Source organism: Neofelis nebulosa, chromosome 16, assembly GCF_028018385.1.
Source record: "Neofelis nebulosa isolate mNeoNeb1 chromosome 16, mNeoNeb1.pri, whole genome shotgun sequence".
Lineage (NCBI taxonomy): Eukaryota > Metazoa > Chordata > Mammalia > Carnivora > Felidae > Neofelis > Neofelis nebulosa.
This window is the reverse complement of record NC_080797.1, coordinates 44,301,720-44,317,557: the sequence shown is the minus strand read 5'-3', so window position 1 is coordinate 44,317,557 and position 15,838 is coordinate 44,301,720. Positions and strand designations below refer to the sequence as shown.

Sequence of the window (15,838 nt, the reverse complement as noted above, 5' to 3'; positions counted from 1 at the left end):
GGATATAATTTTAAAAATTTATATATATATATATACATATATATATATATATATACATACATATATACATATATATATGTATATATGTATATATATATATTTTTTTTTTTTTAAGGCAAGATCAAAGAGTATATATAATATGCTACCTTTTTGTTAAGAATATGCTGGTGAGTGGAAACTGGGAGGTGGAGCCTGGATGTTGGGGCCATCTTGCCTCAGTCATATGATTCTTTCCCATGGCCTTGATTTTGCCTTAAGTAGTTGGACAAAACTCTCTGCTGTCCCAGAAAGTAAAACTGTTCAGCACCAGAGCATAAAGCTGTGCATGGAGCTCTTTGCACACACCACAGATGAGCCTGGCTGGTGACCCCTGGAGACCAGAACTTTCCAGTGCTCTCAGGAGGTGATGTCAGAGAAAGACATCCTGAGTTTAACCAGCCTGACACCCTTCTCCAGGGAAGACCTGTGAATCTGAGCTGAAGGGCTAATGTGCATGTGTTTACTATGAATAATAGCTTTGAGGTAAAAATATTGACTCAAGTGTGTATATATATACACAAATACATATATATATAAAACATGTGTATATATTTATATGTATATTATTTGCTTATCCAAAAAGAAGCACAGGGAAAGAACCAAAAATAAAAATGGTTATCTATAGGAAGAATGAGGGCACAGAGTGAATGAAAGACAAGAATGCCTTATTCTATGAGTTACAGGTTTGCAAAATGGCCACAAGTTCTTCCCATCGCTGTCTGTATGCCCTTTGGAATATGACTTTACTGTTCCTTCCATTAAAAAGTAGAGTCTAGGGTTGCCTGGGTGGTTCAGTTGGTTGAGCATCTGACTTCGGCTTGGGTCATGATCTCACGGTTCGTGAGTTTGAGCCCCGTGTCGGGCTCTATGCTGACAGCTCAGAGCCTGGAGCCTGCTTCAGATTCTATGTCTCCCTCTCTCTCTGCTCCTCTCCCACTCATGCTCTGTCTCTGTCTCTCTCCTTCAAAAAAATAAATAAAAACATTAAAAAAAAAGTAGATTCTATATCTATACCCCTTGAATTTGGACTTGGCTATCTGAATTGCTTCAGTCAATGAAAGACCAGCAAATGTAAGGGAAACAGACATTTGAAAAACACTTGGGGGGCGCCTGGGTGGCTCAGTCGGTTAGGCGTCCGACTTCGGCTCAGGTCACGATCTCCCGGTCCGCGGGTTCAGGCCCCGCGTCGGGCTCTGGGCTGATGGCTCAGAGCCTGGAGCCTGCTTCCGATTCTGTGTTTCCCTCTCTCTCTGCCCCTCCCCCGTTCATGCTGTGTCTCTCTCTGTCTGAAAAATAAATAAACGTTAAAAAAAAAAAAATTAAATGAAAAACACTTGGGCTTGTTGCTGGGAACCATTCCACCATCCTGTGAAAAAGCCTGAGCTAGCCTCCTGGAGAATGAGACCAGGTTCAGAGAGATAGCCATCCAGACTTTCCAGATGAGGCCCCAGAAATGTGAATGAGGCCATCCTACACTATCCGGTACATACCAGAACAACCAAAGCATGAGAAAAAAATAAATGCTTGCTGTTTCAAGACAATTCGGGTGGTTTGTTACTCAGCAAAAGTTAATCTTACATTATCTTGTTTTGATACTTGAATCATAAAATATTTTAAATATTCAAAATATCAGATCAAATTTTTTAAAAAGCAATTTCTATAAAGAATTATAAAAAAGAATGCAGAATTTATCCCATACATTGATTTACATTGGAAAGTAATTATTGATCAACTTCCTAATTATTGCTTTAGACCAGTTAGCTGTATAAAATTTTGAACTAAAAGCTCATTAACATTCTGTATATTTCAAACTATGTAGCTCAAAACATATTACATTTAATTTAAAAATTACTTTTCAAGTAGACTGGATGATACCACAGCAGGTGTATTTTTATTCATGATTTTACCACAGGAGCCTTGGATTTTACCACTGTGTAAATGAAGATCTTGATGAAGAGTCTAGAAATTCTTCTTTTCCTAAGAATGGAAAAGTAGAAAATAAATTTTCATGCCTTACGAGTAGCCAAATTTGATTTCAATTTTGCATAAAAACATCACATACACTTGGTATGTAAATTATATGCATTTATATAGACACGTTAGAGGTTGATAATATCTAAGAAATATAAAGACAGTTCTCCAGATAGAGAGAGAGAGAGAGATAGCTATAGCTATAGGGCTATATTCACATCATTATCTGTATCTATATAAAATTGGCATTTTCTGGCAGAGATGAAAAATACAGTTAAGCTTTAGGTAACTATATAGCTTCCACCGTTAATACACTTAAATCACATACTAATAAAAGACTGTGACAAATACCTCTTGTGAGCACAAGGCTAGAAAGTTTTTTTTTAATGTTTATTTATTTTTTATTTTTTTAACGTTTTTATTCATTTTTGAGAGACAGAACACTGGTTCGGGAGGGGAAGAAAGAGAGAGGGAGACACAGAATCTGAAGCAGGCTCCAGGCTCTGAGCTGTCAGCACAGATCCCAAAGCAGGGCTTGAACACACAGTGAGATCATGACCTGAACCAAAATCAGATGCTTAACCGACTGAGCCACCCAGAAGCCCCATTAATGTTTATTTATTTATTTTGGAAAGGCAGAGATTGAGAGAGAGAGAGAGAGAGAGAGAGAGAGAGAGAGAGAGAGAATGCACAAGTAGGGGAGGGGCAGAAAGAGAGAGGGAGACACAGAATCACAATCAGGCTCCAGGCTCCAAGTTGTCAGCACAGAGCCTGACACAGGGCTTGAATCCATGAACCATGAGATCATGACCTAAGGCAAAGTCAGGCGCTCAACCGACTGACTGAGCCATCCAGGTGCCCAGGCTAGAAAGTTTATAGTCAGAATATCTGTAAGATAATTATACAATACACTGTTGAAAAAAACAGAAATTCCTATTGTCATACCAACTATCTTGAGGGACTTCTTGTAGATCCAATATTACTCTGAATCATATCATTCCACAAGCTTCTTAAATACTTTCCTGTGAAAAGAAAAAAAAATGTGTGTGTGTGTGTGTGTGTGTGTGTATGATTTTAATGTCTCATGTGGCTCCACTGTGAAAATTGAAAAGAATGATGCAGTTTCATTTAATTAAAAAAAGTTGTATTTGAACAGAAGTTTACCATCTCTGCATAAGAAATATGGATAAAGTACAGAACCTTAAAAGCCACTGGGAACATTTAGCACAACCCTCTTATTAAAGAAATGAATAGCTAGATTCAGAAATTGTGTGCTTTCCCCCACACAAGTGAGAAATAGTGGTTGTTTTTCTAGCTAGCATTCAGACTTCAAAGCCTAGAGTGTGGTGGACCTTGACATCAGATAGGCCTAGATTCCAATGTGACCTTCTTCTCCAGGCCTTAGTTTCTTCATAGGTACAGTAACTACCTTGACTGTAGTGATGGTTTTACAAATGAATGCACATGTCAAAACTTACCAAATTCTCTCACTATAAATAGGTACTGTTTATTACAAGTCAATCATATCTTAATAAAGCTAAATTTTTAAAAATCTGATGAATCTGATTTTTATTTAAAGTTGCCAGAGGGGAAGGGGCTGGTGGGGGGTGGGGGGTAGAGACTGGCAAAATGGATGAAGGGGAGTGGGAGATACAGGCTCCCAGTTATGAAATGAGCAAGAAATAAATAAATCACAGGGATGAAAAGTCCAGCATAGGGAATACAGTCAGTGATATTATAATAATGTTGTACGGCAACGGATGGCAGTACACGTGTGGTGAACAAAGCATAATGTACTGTTGTAGAGTCACTACGTTGTGTACCTGAAACTAATGAAACACTGTGTGTCAACTATACTTCAATAAATTTTTCTTAAATAAAATTCTCTAAAAACAAAAAAAGGGGAAGCTTGACCTTGGCATATATCTTCCTTCCCTTCAGAGAGCCCACTTACAAGACTATAAACTCATAATGTACATGAATAAATGGGAGAAGAGCCATCAGATTAAATGTTCAACAAATTTCTGGAAGACAAAAAATAGGGAGGTGATAACGGATAAAGGAAGGCTGAAGAAGCTGAAAATTAGGGCAAGCCTTCTTAAATATTTTCGAGTTTGAGCACACACAGAGAAAATCAGAATATACGTACAAAGCACCGGGGTAAACAGAGGAGGCATGCTATACCTCTGAGGAGCTACGGGAAGTCAGTAACTCAGCACACCAGTAACTGATTCAAAGCAAAATTCTGGCCTTGGAAACAGCTGGACAGAAATGCAGGACAAAACTATCTTGCAGAATCCCACACAGGTTGAGGACTTGGGGACCCAAAGTTCTAGGAAGAGCAAAACTGAGGCAGAGAACTAAAATCAAGGGGATCATCCCAGCCCTTCACTAACCACTGAATGATGAAGAAATCACAGATTCTGCTGTAAATAATTTCAATAGACCCTGAAGAAAGAGCCAAACACCTTCTGGGAACCTAACATAGTGTTGTTCCACTAGCCTGGGTGTTAAAATCCTATTTCAACTTTCACAGTCCCTGTGGTAGCAAGCAACAGTAACAGGGGAAGCATGCAGATCAAAAGCAGCAGAAAAATGAAGCCAAAGTGAGTAAGATCCCCATCTAGTGGTGATTTGTCTTTACTGGACACAGGGTCCCCAGGTGCTGAAACATACCCACGTCTAATGGCTATGTCGTTGTTAAACTATACAACAGATTTCATATAATGTCACACTTAACAAGGCAGTTTTAAATATTTCTATTTAAATTATTAAAATGAAATTTAAGTATTTAAATTATTTTATTCGCTTAACATGCCTGACAGTGCCCTAAGTGCTCGAGGTGAGCTTAAAAAGCACAGTCTATCTCCAGAGACAGTCAAATAAACAGACATCAGGAGGGTGCTAAGTGCTCTGACAGTGCACACAGGGGGCTGGGGAAGCATGGGGGAAGGCCAGCCTGCCCAGAATGTTGTCATTACTGAACACCAATATGGCCAGGCACCATGTTGGAGGATTTTATACTCCCTCAAAGAAGCCCCACAAAGCAGGTATTACATATTTGTATTTACATAAATGAAAGACATTTACGTAAATGAAAATGTCATGCAGAAGCTATGTGACTTGTCCATGACCACAAGGTTAACCAGTTATAAACTGGAATTTGAATCCAGTTCTGTCTAGCTCCAAACCCAGTATTTTTCCACTACGGCATGCTGGGAAACTGAAATTTGTAGAAAAGTGTCATTCTCTGAAAATATAGGAGTATTAACAGTAGTAATATGCTGTCTCTCTCTTATTTTTTTAAGTTCATTTATTTATTTTGAGAGAGAGAGAGAGAATGGGGGAGGGGCACAGAGAGAATCCCAAGCAGGTTTCCTGCTGTCAATGCAGAGCCCAACTTGGGGCTCGAACCCACACACTGTGAGATAATGACTTGAGTGGAAATCAAGAGTCAGACACTTAACCTACTGAGCCACCCAGGTGCCCCTATGCTGTCTCTTTTATATGGAGACATTACTGCTGATTAAACTAACAGAAATGTGTTTAATTTTATCCATCCAAACAGCAGGCTTTTTTTTTTTTAAACAAACAAGATATCTATTGTCATATCCTTAAAGCTTAAATATCATAAAGTGCCTTTTCATTCCCTCTCTTCTATTTATTCCCTACTCCTTTCTTTATAGAAGTTAGCAAGCCTCTCAACCAACAAGGGTTCTATAATGTTACACACACACACACACACACACACACCCCACAACTTCACATTATTAATGAATGACACAGAAGGAAAATACTCTTATTCTTTTACTAAAAATATACCCATTCAAGAAAAATATATTGTTTTTCTAGTTTAGTGACTCATAAGAGGGAAAATGTTAGGTCAGCAAAAGCAGAGAAAGTGGAACACTGCAGGAAAGAATCTTGTTGTAAGCAAAAAATCCATTCCAGAAATCTTAAATTAGAGCTTTACTTTGATCAAAACAGTTTTAATTCTACATGACTAGAAACCTCATGGGGGTGCCTGGGTGGCTCAGTAGGTTGAGCATTCGACTTCAGCTCAGGTTATTGATCTTGCGATTTGTGAGTGCGAGCCCCATGTTGGGCTCTGTGCTGACAGCTCCAAGCCTAGAGCCTGCTTCAGATTCTGTGTCTCCCTCTCCCTCTGAACCTCCCGCCTCTCAAGAATAAATAAACTTAAAAAAAAAAAATCTCATGAGATAAAAAATCTGCCCATGATAAATATGTGTGAATAACAGACTTAATAATTTATATTCCCAAAGAGATGGCATTCAATACTTTCTAAAACTAGTTCTTTTTACTAGACCAAAAATAAAGAAGGTAAAAAGGGATAAAAACATCTGGTAGAAAATATGGTAAATATTAACTTCATGAAATTGCAATGTTGAATGAATATTCATAATATTGATAATGAAACAGTATGTCTTTTAGTTTTTAAAAAGTTAAAAATCCCGGGGCGCCTGGGTGGCGCAGTCGGTTAAGCGTCCGACTTCAGCCAGGTCACGATCTCGCGGTCCGTGAGTTCGAGCCCCGCGTCAGGCTCTGGGCTGATGGCTCGGAGCCTGGAGCCTGTTTCCGATTCTGTGTCTCCCTCTCTCTCTGCCCCTCCCCCGTTCATGCTCTGTCTCTCTCTGTCCCAAAAATAAAAAAAAAAAAAAAAAAAAAAAAAAAAAAAGTTAAAAATCCCAATGAGGTGTATGTAATGGATGTATATATCCATCCTATCACCACACCATTTCCACATAACTTAAGTACCCACTGTTTTTGTTTCTTATGAATACTGTTAGCTCCTTTATGCATAAACAAATACGAATAAATATTGATTCCTTTGCTTTTGTTTTGACTAAGAAATTAGCTACAATCAGGCACAAAGCATCCAGCTGTTCATGCTGTGCACTGTACAATCCCTGAGGGTATGGATTATAAACCCATGATATAAATAGGTTCTCTGATGTATGCAGTAGTTCTGAATGCCATAAGCATTGCTGTGCAACCTGTTAGTTGTTTGTTTTTTTTAATGTTTATTCACTTTTGAGAGAGACAGAGTGTGAGAAGGGGAAGGGCAGAGAGGGAGACACAGAATCCAAACGCTCTCCCCTTTTTTAAATTTTGTTTAGTTTTTTTTTTTTTAATTAATGTAGAACCTGGAATTATTTACATATTTTTACAAAGCATCCTGACTCTTTTTTATTTTCATAGCTGCATGGCATTCCATTTTATGGAAGGACCATATTTATTTATACCCTTATTGATAGATATTTAAGTAGTTTCACATGTTTTGCTATTATAAACATGCTGCAATGAAAACTCTATATACAGGTCACATCACATGTGCACAAATTCATCTGTATGACAAATTCACAAAAATCAGCATTTATACACACTTGATATTTTTATATAAATTGCCAGACTGCCCTCAATCATCAACTGCCCTAATTTACCATCCCTCTAATAACAGTGTCTAATACCCCATGTATTATATAACTTTTGGGTTTTTGACAGTCCTGTTGTAAGATCTTAAATCTGAGTGAGGCTGAACATTTTTTAGGCTTAAGAACCATTTTGTATCTCACATAGTTCACATGTAACTGTATTTTTATATCTTTTGCCAATTTTTCTACTCATTGTTAGCTTTTTTCTGTCCAGTTTCTGGAGTTCATACTCCTAGGGAGACTATTCCCTCTGTCTGCACTAAGAATTGCAAATATATTTTCCTCCTTTTGTTCTTAGGTATGGATTTTTGTTGTTGTTGTCATACAAAAGCCTATGGCTAAATTTATCAATCCTTCATGATTTGGGGATTTTAAGTCCAATGTAAGTTCTATATACTAAGTTATAAAGAACTCTCTCATATTTTCTTCTAGTATTTTGATGGTCTCATTTAAAAATCTTTGATCCACTTGGAATCCATCCTAGTGTACAGTGTAAGGTATAGATCCAACGCTTATTTTCTCCCAAGATCACTCAGTTGTCTCAACCACATTATTAAATAATCCATCTTTTCCCAATGATCTGCAATTAGACCCTCACCATACATCAAAACTCATAAATGTTTGGGCCTACTTCTGGCCCATTTGTTAGCCTACCTCAGTGATGGAGGCTTTGTAATATATGTTTTATATCTGGTAAATCCAACCTTCCCTAGTTGCTTCTTTTGTTAACCGTTTTCCTGGCTATTTTTGGTTGTTTTACACCTCGTTTAAAAAAACAAAACAAAATAATGCCAATTGTTGGGGAATCATGTTAAATTTACAAGTTAATGGAGGAAGCATTGGTAACTATCTTTATACTGCTGAGTCTTGCTACCCAAGAACTTGGTATGTCTTTCCATTTGTTGAAATCTTTTGTGATCTTCTGTAGTGTTTCAATATGAATATAGTATAAAGCTGTTTTCACGTGGGTCTCACATATTTTTTTATTTAATTATTTTCTAGGTATTTTAATCTTTTTTGTTGTTAATTTAATGCCTTTAAAACATCTACTATTTATTTCGAAGTATTTAAAAAGCTAGAAAAGAACTCTAATGACATTTATTTCTTTTTCTGAAGTGAAAAGTAACTAGGGGTGAAGGGAAGAAGGATGAGGTGTGATGACAATGAAGGAGGCATGTGTGGGCTTAGTGGGCTTAATAGTAAGCCCACACAGTCCCTTCATCTCCTTCATTATCATCATCATATCACCACCACCATCAGCAGCATCACCTAATAAGGAAGGTGATTTATCAGAAGCTATTGGCCTCAAATACATCTATGTGTCTTTGAAGATCACCAGATTGTCTGGATCAACTAATTTGGGATCTCTAGTTCATCACTGAGGGTGAGGGCTTAGGCTTCTGTTATCAGCGAGGAAACAAAAGAGAAGAAAGGAGCTCAGGAAGGCTCTTAGAAGAGAACACACACTGCTAGCCTTTCCAGGCTAGCAATCTAATTGTCTTCTCAGGTTCACACGCTACATAAAGTAACCAGATTCCAGACAGCGCAATGAGAACACATAGGGCACTCCGTGATTTTATGTTCAAACAGGAAGATATGACTAAGGTCACAACTATCTAAGAAAGACATGTAAGTATGGCTTATAGCCATACTTGTAAAATATTCCTCAAAAGTGAAAATTTAGCTCAGTTAACAAACAATTATGAACAATAAGAAAAAGAGGATTAGAAAAAAAATGAAAGAGCAAACACATTATTCATGAGGAAATTTGAGGAGAAAGGATACCAGCAATGGTGGGAAATCCAAGTCCAAGGTTTGCCTACAAAAGGCAGGACACTAGGTCCCTTTAATACTCTATGGGTGGCAAGAGGTGATCCAGCAAGCACATGAAAATATTCATTAGTTCATGTATACCATCAAAGAATAGTTATATAGACAATGACAAAACATCAGAAACCACCTACATATCCAAACAGATGGCTGGTTAGATAATATACCATCTATCCACATACAATGATACTACGTAATCATCAAAGATGTTTATACAGATGAATTCCTTCATATTTGTTGATTTAGAAAGCAGTCCCCAATATGTAAGTATCTGAAAAACAACAGCAGGGTAAAAACAGAATATAAAGAATTATTTCACCTTTTCAAATTATATTTATGGAAAATATATGCTAAAAGGTAAACAATAATGACCAACAGTTGAAATTACTACTATTTTGTATTTACTGGTATTTGATATTTTCTTCTTTAAATTATTCTGTAGTATCTGGATGTTCCACACACAGGATACATACTTTGATATATTAATTTGATAATAAAGAAAAAAATATCAAAACAGTTAATCTGGTATGAGTGCCCCTTCTTGGTATCTAATTGAAAATTAGCCCCTTCTACTTAAGTTTCCTTTAATGTCATTTTCCCTTCATGTCATGCTCTTCTTCTGTCACCATTTGCTAAGGTATCAAAAAATTCTGCAAGGTGAAAGAGAAAATAACATAGACCTGGTAGATGCCAGAGAACTGGCTACACCCTTTAAATACTTTCTATAACTATTGCTTTGTAAGCAAATTGGTAAGCAGTAAAAATAAAAGACACTTTCTCCCTGCTATAGTTTTTAAAAAGAAATAAGTCTTATAGCAAAGAAACTCACAGTACAAACAGTATTTAATGTTAATTTTTCCTCATATTAACCATCTCTAGTCCATTTAAACAAAAAACACTTTGGAATTCTCCTTGCCACTGGTTTTATATTTACAAGTGCACTGCACTGGGAAAAGGACTGTCCTACAAGTTATCTGGGTTTGAGTTCCATTTCTGCTGCCCACTAGCCAAGGGGCTTGGAGGAGACACTGAACCACTCTGCTCCCCAGTTTCTCCATATGTAGAATGACAAGGCCATTCATAAAGTGATCTTTATTTATGTATTTTTTAAATTTTATTGGAGACAGAAAGAGAGGGAAGAAGGGAGGGGCACCGAGAGAAGGAGAGAGAGAATCCCAAGCAGGCTCTGTGCTCTGTGCTGTCAGCACAGAGCCTGATGCGGGGCTGGAGCCCACGAACTGTGAGATCATGACCTGAGCCAAAACCAAGAGTCAGCTGCTTAACTGACTGAGCCAGCCAGGCGCCCCCTCATAAAGTGATCTTTATGGTTCTTCTTTGGTTCTATGAATCACAAATTCTATTCCAGGCTTACTAAACTACAAGCCCCCACAGTTTTTTGAGGAGAGGACTTTCTTTTTAAAACATGCATGCACCTCTAAGACTGGTCTGGGCTATGAATGGGATAGGGTAGCCGGCAATCAGGTCATTTGTAAGAAATTGGAGGGGAGGAAAAAAAGTACTTGGAGAGTGAAATTCTACATTAGGTAGTTATTTCAAGAGAAGAGGAGGGAATGATGACGCTGGCTAGCGAATAAATAATCTTGGGTGGGGGGCACCTGGGTGGCTCAGTCGGTTAAGTGACTGACTCTTGATTTTGGCTCAGGTCATGATTTCACAGTTCATGAGTTTGAGCTCCAAGTTGGGCTCCAGGCTGATAGTGCATAGCCTGCTTGGAATTCTCTTTCCTTCTCCCTCTGCCCCTTCCCTGTTCTCTTTCTCAAAATAAAGAAATAAACTTAAAAAAAAAAGTTAAATCATTTTTAAAAATTTGGATTCTGTGACAGATGAGTTGGAAATGCTTACTATTCATAGATTAGCTGGAGCTAATGTTAAAACATTAACACAAATATATCTTGTTATAAAGTCAGACCTATAGATTCAGTATTACACTTAAATAGACAAAACAAAAACAAAAACAAAAACAAAAAAACGGGGTGGCAAAATGTCCTATACCTTACCACAGCAGAGATTCTTTGAGAAGCACTAGTATTTAAATAATCCTAGGGTTATATAATCAGGAATGGCTCCCTTATCTGGGCCAGACTACTTAATTGATCTTTTAAAAGGGGCGCCTGGGTGCATCAGTCAATAGAGTGTCCAACTCTTGACTTCCACTCAGGTCATGATCTCAGGGTTCCTGTGTTCCAAACCCGCCTCGGGCTGTGCTCTGACAGCACAGAGCCTGCTTGGGATTATCTGTCTCCCTCTCTCTTTCTGCCCTTCCCTACTTGCTCTCTCTCTCAAAATATATAAAAATAAACTTTACAATAAAAATAACATGAGGGGTGCCTAGGGGGCTCAGTCAGTTAAGCTTCTGACTTTGGTCATGATCTCGTGGTTTACAAGTTCAAGCCCCGTGTCGGGCTCTGTGCTAACAGCTCAGAGCCTGGAGCCTGCTTCAGATTCTGTGTCTCCCTCTCTCTGCCCTCCCCTGCTCGTGCTCTCTCTCTCAAAGAAAAAATAAATATTTAAAAAAAAAATTTTAGTAACATGAAAGTTTCAGGAAATCAAGATATAAAGGCCAAGAGAGCTATTTTACTATCGTCTTTATTTTGTACCCACAGGCACTACTACCACTGCCAGTGATTTTTTTTTGTTTTGTTTTGTTTTGTTTTCAAGAATCTAAGCAGCTCAGGAATGCTACTCATTGGCCTTGGGGGTGGACACATAGCATCTGCCTTTAACACACAGACCAACCGTGTGGGAAACACTGGAAAACTGCTTGAAAGGAGTCCCAATCTTCTGGAAACGTGAGATCTTCATCAGAGCAACAGCTCACTACTCTCAGAAGTTTCCTGATGCTACCAGACTGCCTTCTATTTGCTTTCATTCATGCACTCGTGCACCAAACACTTACCCAGTACAATCACGTGCAATACGCTAAGTGCTTGTGATAACACGGTGAACAAGCCACAGTCCCTGCTCTCGTGGCACTTACATTCTAGTGTTGACAGAAAAACAGTAAAAAAGGGAAACACCAAAGCAAACTGGGGATCACATACTCAAAGGTGACATGAGCAAATGTGACTGGACAGAGGAGGGCTGATTTGGACTGGGTAGTGTGGTATTCCAGCTAAGATCCAAACTGTAGGTCAGCCAGGAGAGAAACTGAGGGACAAAGTATTCCAGGAAAATGTCTTGAGGCAGCAAAATAAATCTGGGGTGTTTACAGTACACAAAGAAGTGTGGCTAGAGCACAGTGAATATGGGGAGAGAGAAATGGGTGAAATTTAAGAAGCAGACAGGATCTAGATGACGTAGAGTCTTACGGGCTAGGATGAGGAGCTTGGAATTTTGCTTGATATTATTTCATATACCCTGACTATTATTAGGAGACCTGAATTTGCCTGTTGCCTTGTCTCTTCCTTTTTACCTCCTGAGACTGGGCTCTCTGCTTTTGCATTTTCCCTGGTTTTCTGTCTCTGCCTTTAACCCTGCTTAGCCCAGATAGGCTGATAGGACTTAAGCCTGAATCATGTCAAAATGTCATTCCATCTACTTGGGGCAAAGTGTCCTTTCAAAAGCAGGGTCTTGACTGCACAGGTGACCTATCCATGAAGCTGGCCCTGATCTTGATAAATATTATTTGAAAAAAATGCCTTCTATAGATGAATAATTTCTGTTTCATTTCACCTGATCTGTCAATTACATAAACTTATTCAAGATCTTTTAAATGGAGTAGCTCTTCAAACTTGTGGCTTAAAGGAAGCTGCCAGGAAATAAGAAACTAGAATGTTAAGACTTACTGAGACAACTTCATGCCATCACTGTGCACAATCACTGGAAACGGTGATTACCCAGCTTATTCTCAGGCAAACTATAATTCATTTGCTCTCACTATTTATTGAAATACATTACTTTTCCTCTTTTAGGTATCAGGAAATTATTGTAATAAGTAGCAACAAAATAAACAACTGTTTGCTAGGTGTTTCATATTGCCAAATGGAGCTAGTAATTTTATTAAGCAGATAGCTAAGAAATGCAGCTCAGTGACTAACATATTAAGATTTAAGTAGCAATTTCCATAATTTATGTGATACATAAAAATACTAAAAAATGTACTTACAAATCAACATTTTAAAATAATACATCGTTATAATCTTTAAGTCTTTGGGGAGTCTGGGTGGCTTAGTAGGCTGAAGCTCAGGTCATGATCTCACAGTTCTTGAGTTCGAGCCCCACGTTGGGTTCTGTGCCGACAGCTTGGAGCCTGGAGCCTGCTTCAGATTCTGTGTCTCCCTCTCTCTCTCTGCCCCTCCCCCTCCCACACTCTGTCTCTCACTTTTTCAAAAATAAATAAACATTAAAAAAATTAACAAAAAAAAATCATCTTTAAGGCTTCACAAAGCCTGAAAACCAATAATCGGTTAAAATATACGACTATCAAATGGTATCTATTTTTTTCCCATTTTTTCCTTCTTTTCCCACCTTCAAGCAATTTGCTCACCCTCACCCCACAAAATAGTCTGTATAACAACCAATTTTACGGATTATGTAAAACTGAACATGATCATAGCTAACTAGAACACGTTCACAAGGTTTAATTACTTACTGCTAAAGAATAATATTACACATTAGAAGTGCCATGTCTGAGATGTCAGCCCAGCCCCTAATATTTTCAGTTTGTAATCAACACCTCTACCTGCGAAACACGGTTGTACTAACCTTGCCCTGAGGTGCTCCTAGTCCATTCACGGTAGAACTCATTACTTAGCATTAGTTACCATAATGATTTATGCAATATCACAAGCACACTCAGACTCATGAGAATTACAGCCAACACCATTTTTACTGCTATCAAGATTACTGTACCTTGGAAAGGAACAGTTTCATTTGCAATTACAAAACAAAATAATAGATGCCAAGACAAAGACACTATTACTGACATATTTATACGGTAACCTGTTGCTACATGGAAGGGGTGCCTGGAGAAAACAAAATGGTTGAAGGGAATGCATTGTTGGCTTCAATGACACCAACGTTTGCATGGGGTTTGTGTCTGTGTTGTGAGAAACTTAATATATGTCAGGTCTCGTCCTGACAATCGGGTATAGGAACGAAGGTAGAGAGAGATGAAGAAGATTTTCAGACTTAATACAAGTAAATTTATAGAAGCAGAGCATCTTGAAGTTTTTGTGATGGAGGAGGAAAGAGTCAGAAGATGCTTGGATGTTACTGGCTTTGCAATTTTCTGGCCCTGTGCCTGCAAGTTAATCAATTACTCATATGCTCTCAAGGTGACCATCATTACTCACTGCAACTGCCTTCTAACCTGCTCTACTTCCATTTTTGCCCCCGCTCCCTTTAATCTATTCTCCACAACAGAACCTATGTGTTTTTTAAAAAATGTGAATCAGATCATATCACTTACATGCATCAACCTGAATTCTGCAATAGCTTCCTAGGACTTTTAGAATAAAGTCCAAACCCTTGGACATGGCTTAAAAGGCTATTATCTGGCCCCCGGAGACCTGTTTTGACCTTATTTCCTACTACTTTTCTCCGTGCTCCCTATGCTGGGTACACACTGGCCTCATTTTTGCTCTTTAATGCTATTTAGCTCTTTCTTGCCTCTGGGCCTCTGTGTGACTTGGAACTGCCATTGTGTAGGTAGGTTCCTTACGATGCAGGACGAGGCTCCAATGTCACATCTTCAGAAAGGCTCCACTCCCTCTTCTCATCATTATTTTTAATCACACTCTCCTATTGTCCAACTGTACTGATTGTTATCTGAAATTCCCTCGTTTATACATGTTACTTGATAACCTCCCAGGTCTCTCAGTAGAAAGTACACTTTATCATAAAGAAGTGATTCATGTTTGACTTTCTCTGTGCTGTAGCCTCAAGTAGGTTGAACACGGTCTGGCCCATGGAAAAATAACAAAAAATAAATTAAATGGTTTTATTAAATAAATGTTATTTAACACCAATTTTAATAAATAAGTGTTATTTATGTCTCAGGCTTTCGGTCTCCTCATCCATAAACAGGGGATAATCCTACCTGTGCCAGTCATTAGAAATAGAGTCTAACGTTTACTAAGTTTTTACTATGTCTCAGGCACTGTGAAAGTCACTTTATATGCATATTCTTATTTACGATTATGCTTTCCATTTTACACAAAAGGCCACCACGTCTTGGGTCAAATAACTGGCCTAAGGACACAGGGCCATAGTGTGACGCAGGTATGACCCCAGAGCTGCCAGAGCTCAGAACATGGGCTTTTACCCACTACTTTATAGTTTCTAGAAAGATGCTTCCTTTCTTTACAGCAAAACTAGCCTGTGCCCTCTGCTCCCCCCAGCTCCTACTTCTTCCGTCCCGTGGGTCAAGTGAAGAAAGGTATTACATCCCCTAAGGGATTCTTTTCCAAGATGAACATCCCCATTTCTTTCAATCCTTCCTTTTTAAAGGATCCTCGCATCTCGGTCACTCTCCTCAGGCCAAACTCGTTTGACAACGTCTTTCTGCTCCAGAACTGGTCTTT

General features: G+C 38.4%; 1 protein-coding gene across 7 annotated transcripts in view; it reads right to left on the bottom strand.

Annotated features, from left to right (window-relative positions):
- The window catches only part of STXBP4 (syntaxin binding protein 4), a 170,039-nt gene that overhangs the window by 153,766 nt on the left and 435 nt on the right, over positions 1-15,838 (bottom strand). For 6 of the 7 annotated variants that reach the window (XR_009255220.1, XM_058704670.1, XM_058704672.1 and 3 more), the window contains exons 2-3: positions 2,956-3,032; positions 1,892-2,016 (exon numbers count right to left, since the gene is read on the bottom strand). Coding sequence is in view for 5 of the 7 variants with exons in the window: in XM_058704670.1 (XP_058560653.1) it covers positions 1,892-1,938 (47 nt within the window). In the remaining 2 variants the exon portion in view is untranslated. The remainder of the gene's footprint in view (positions 1-1,891; positions 2,017-2,955; positions 3,033-15,838) is intronic. The other variant, XM_058704671.1, reaches the window with a different exon arrangement.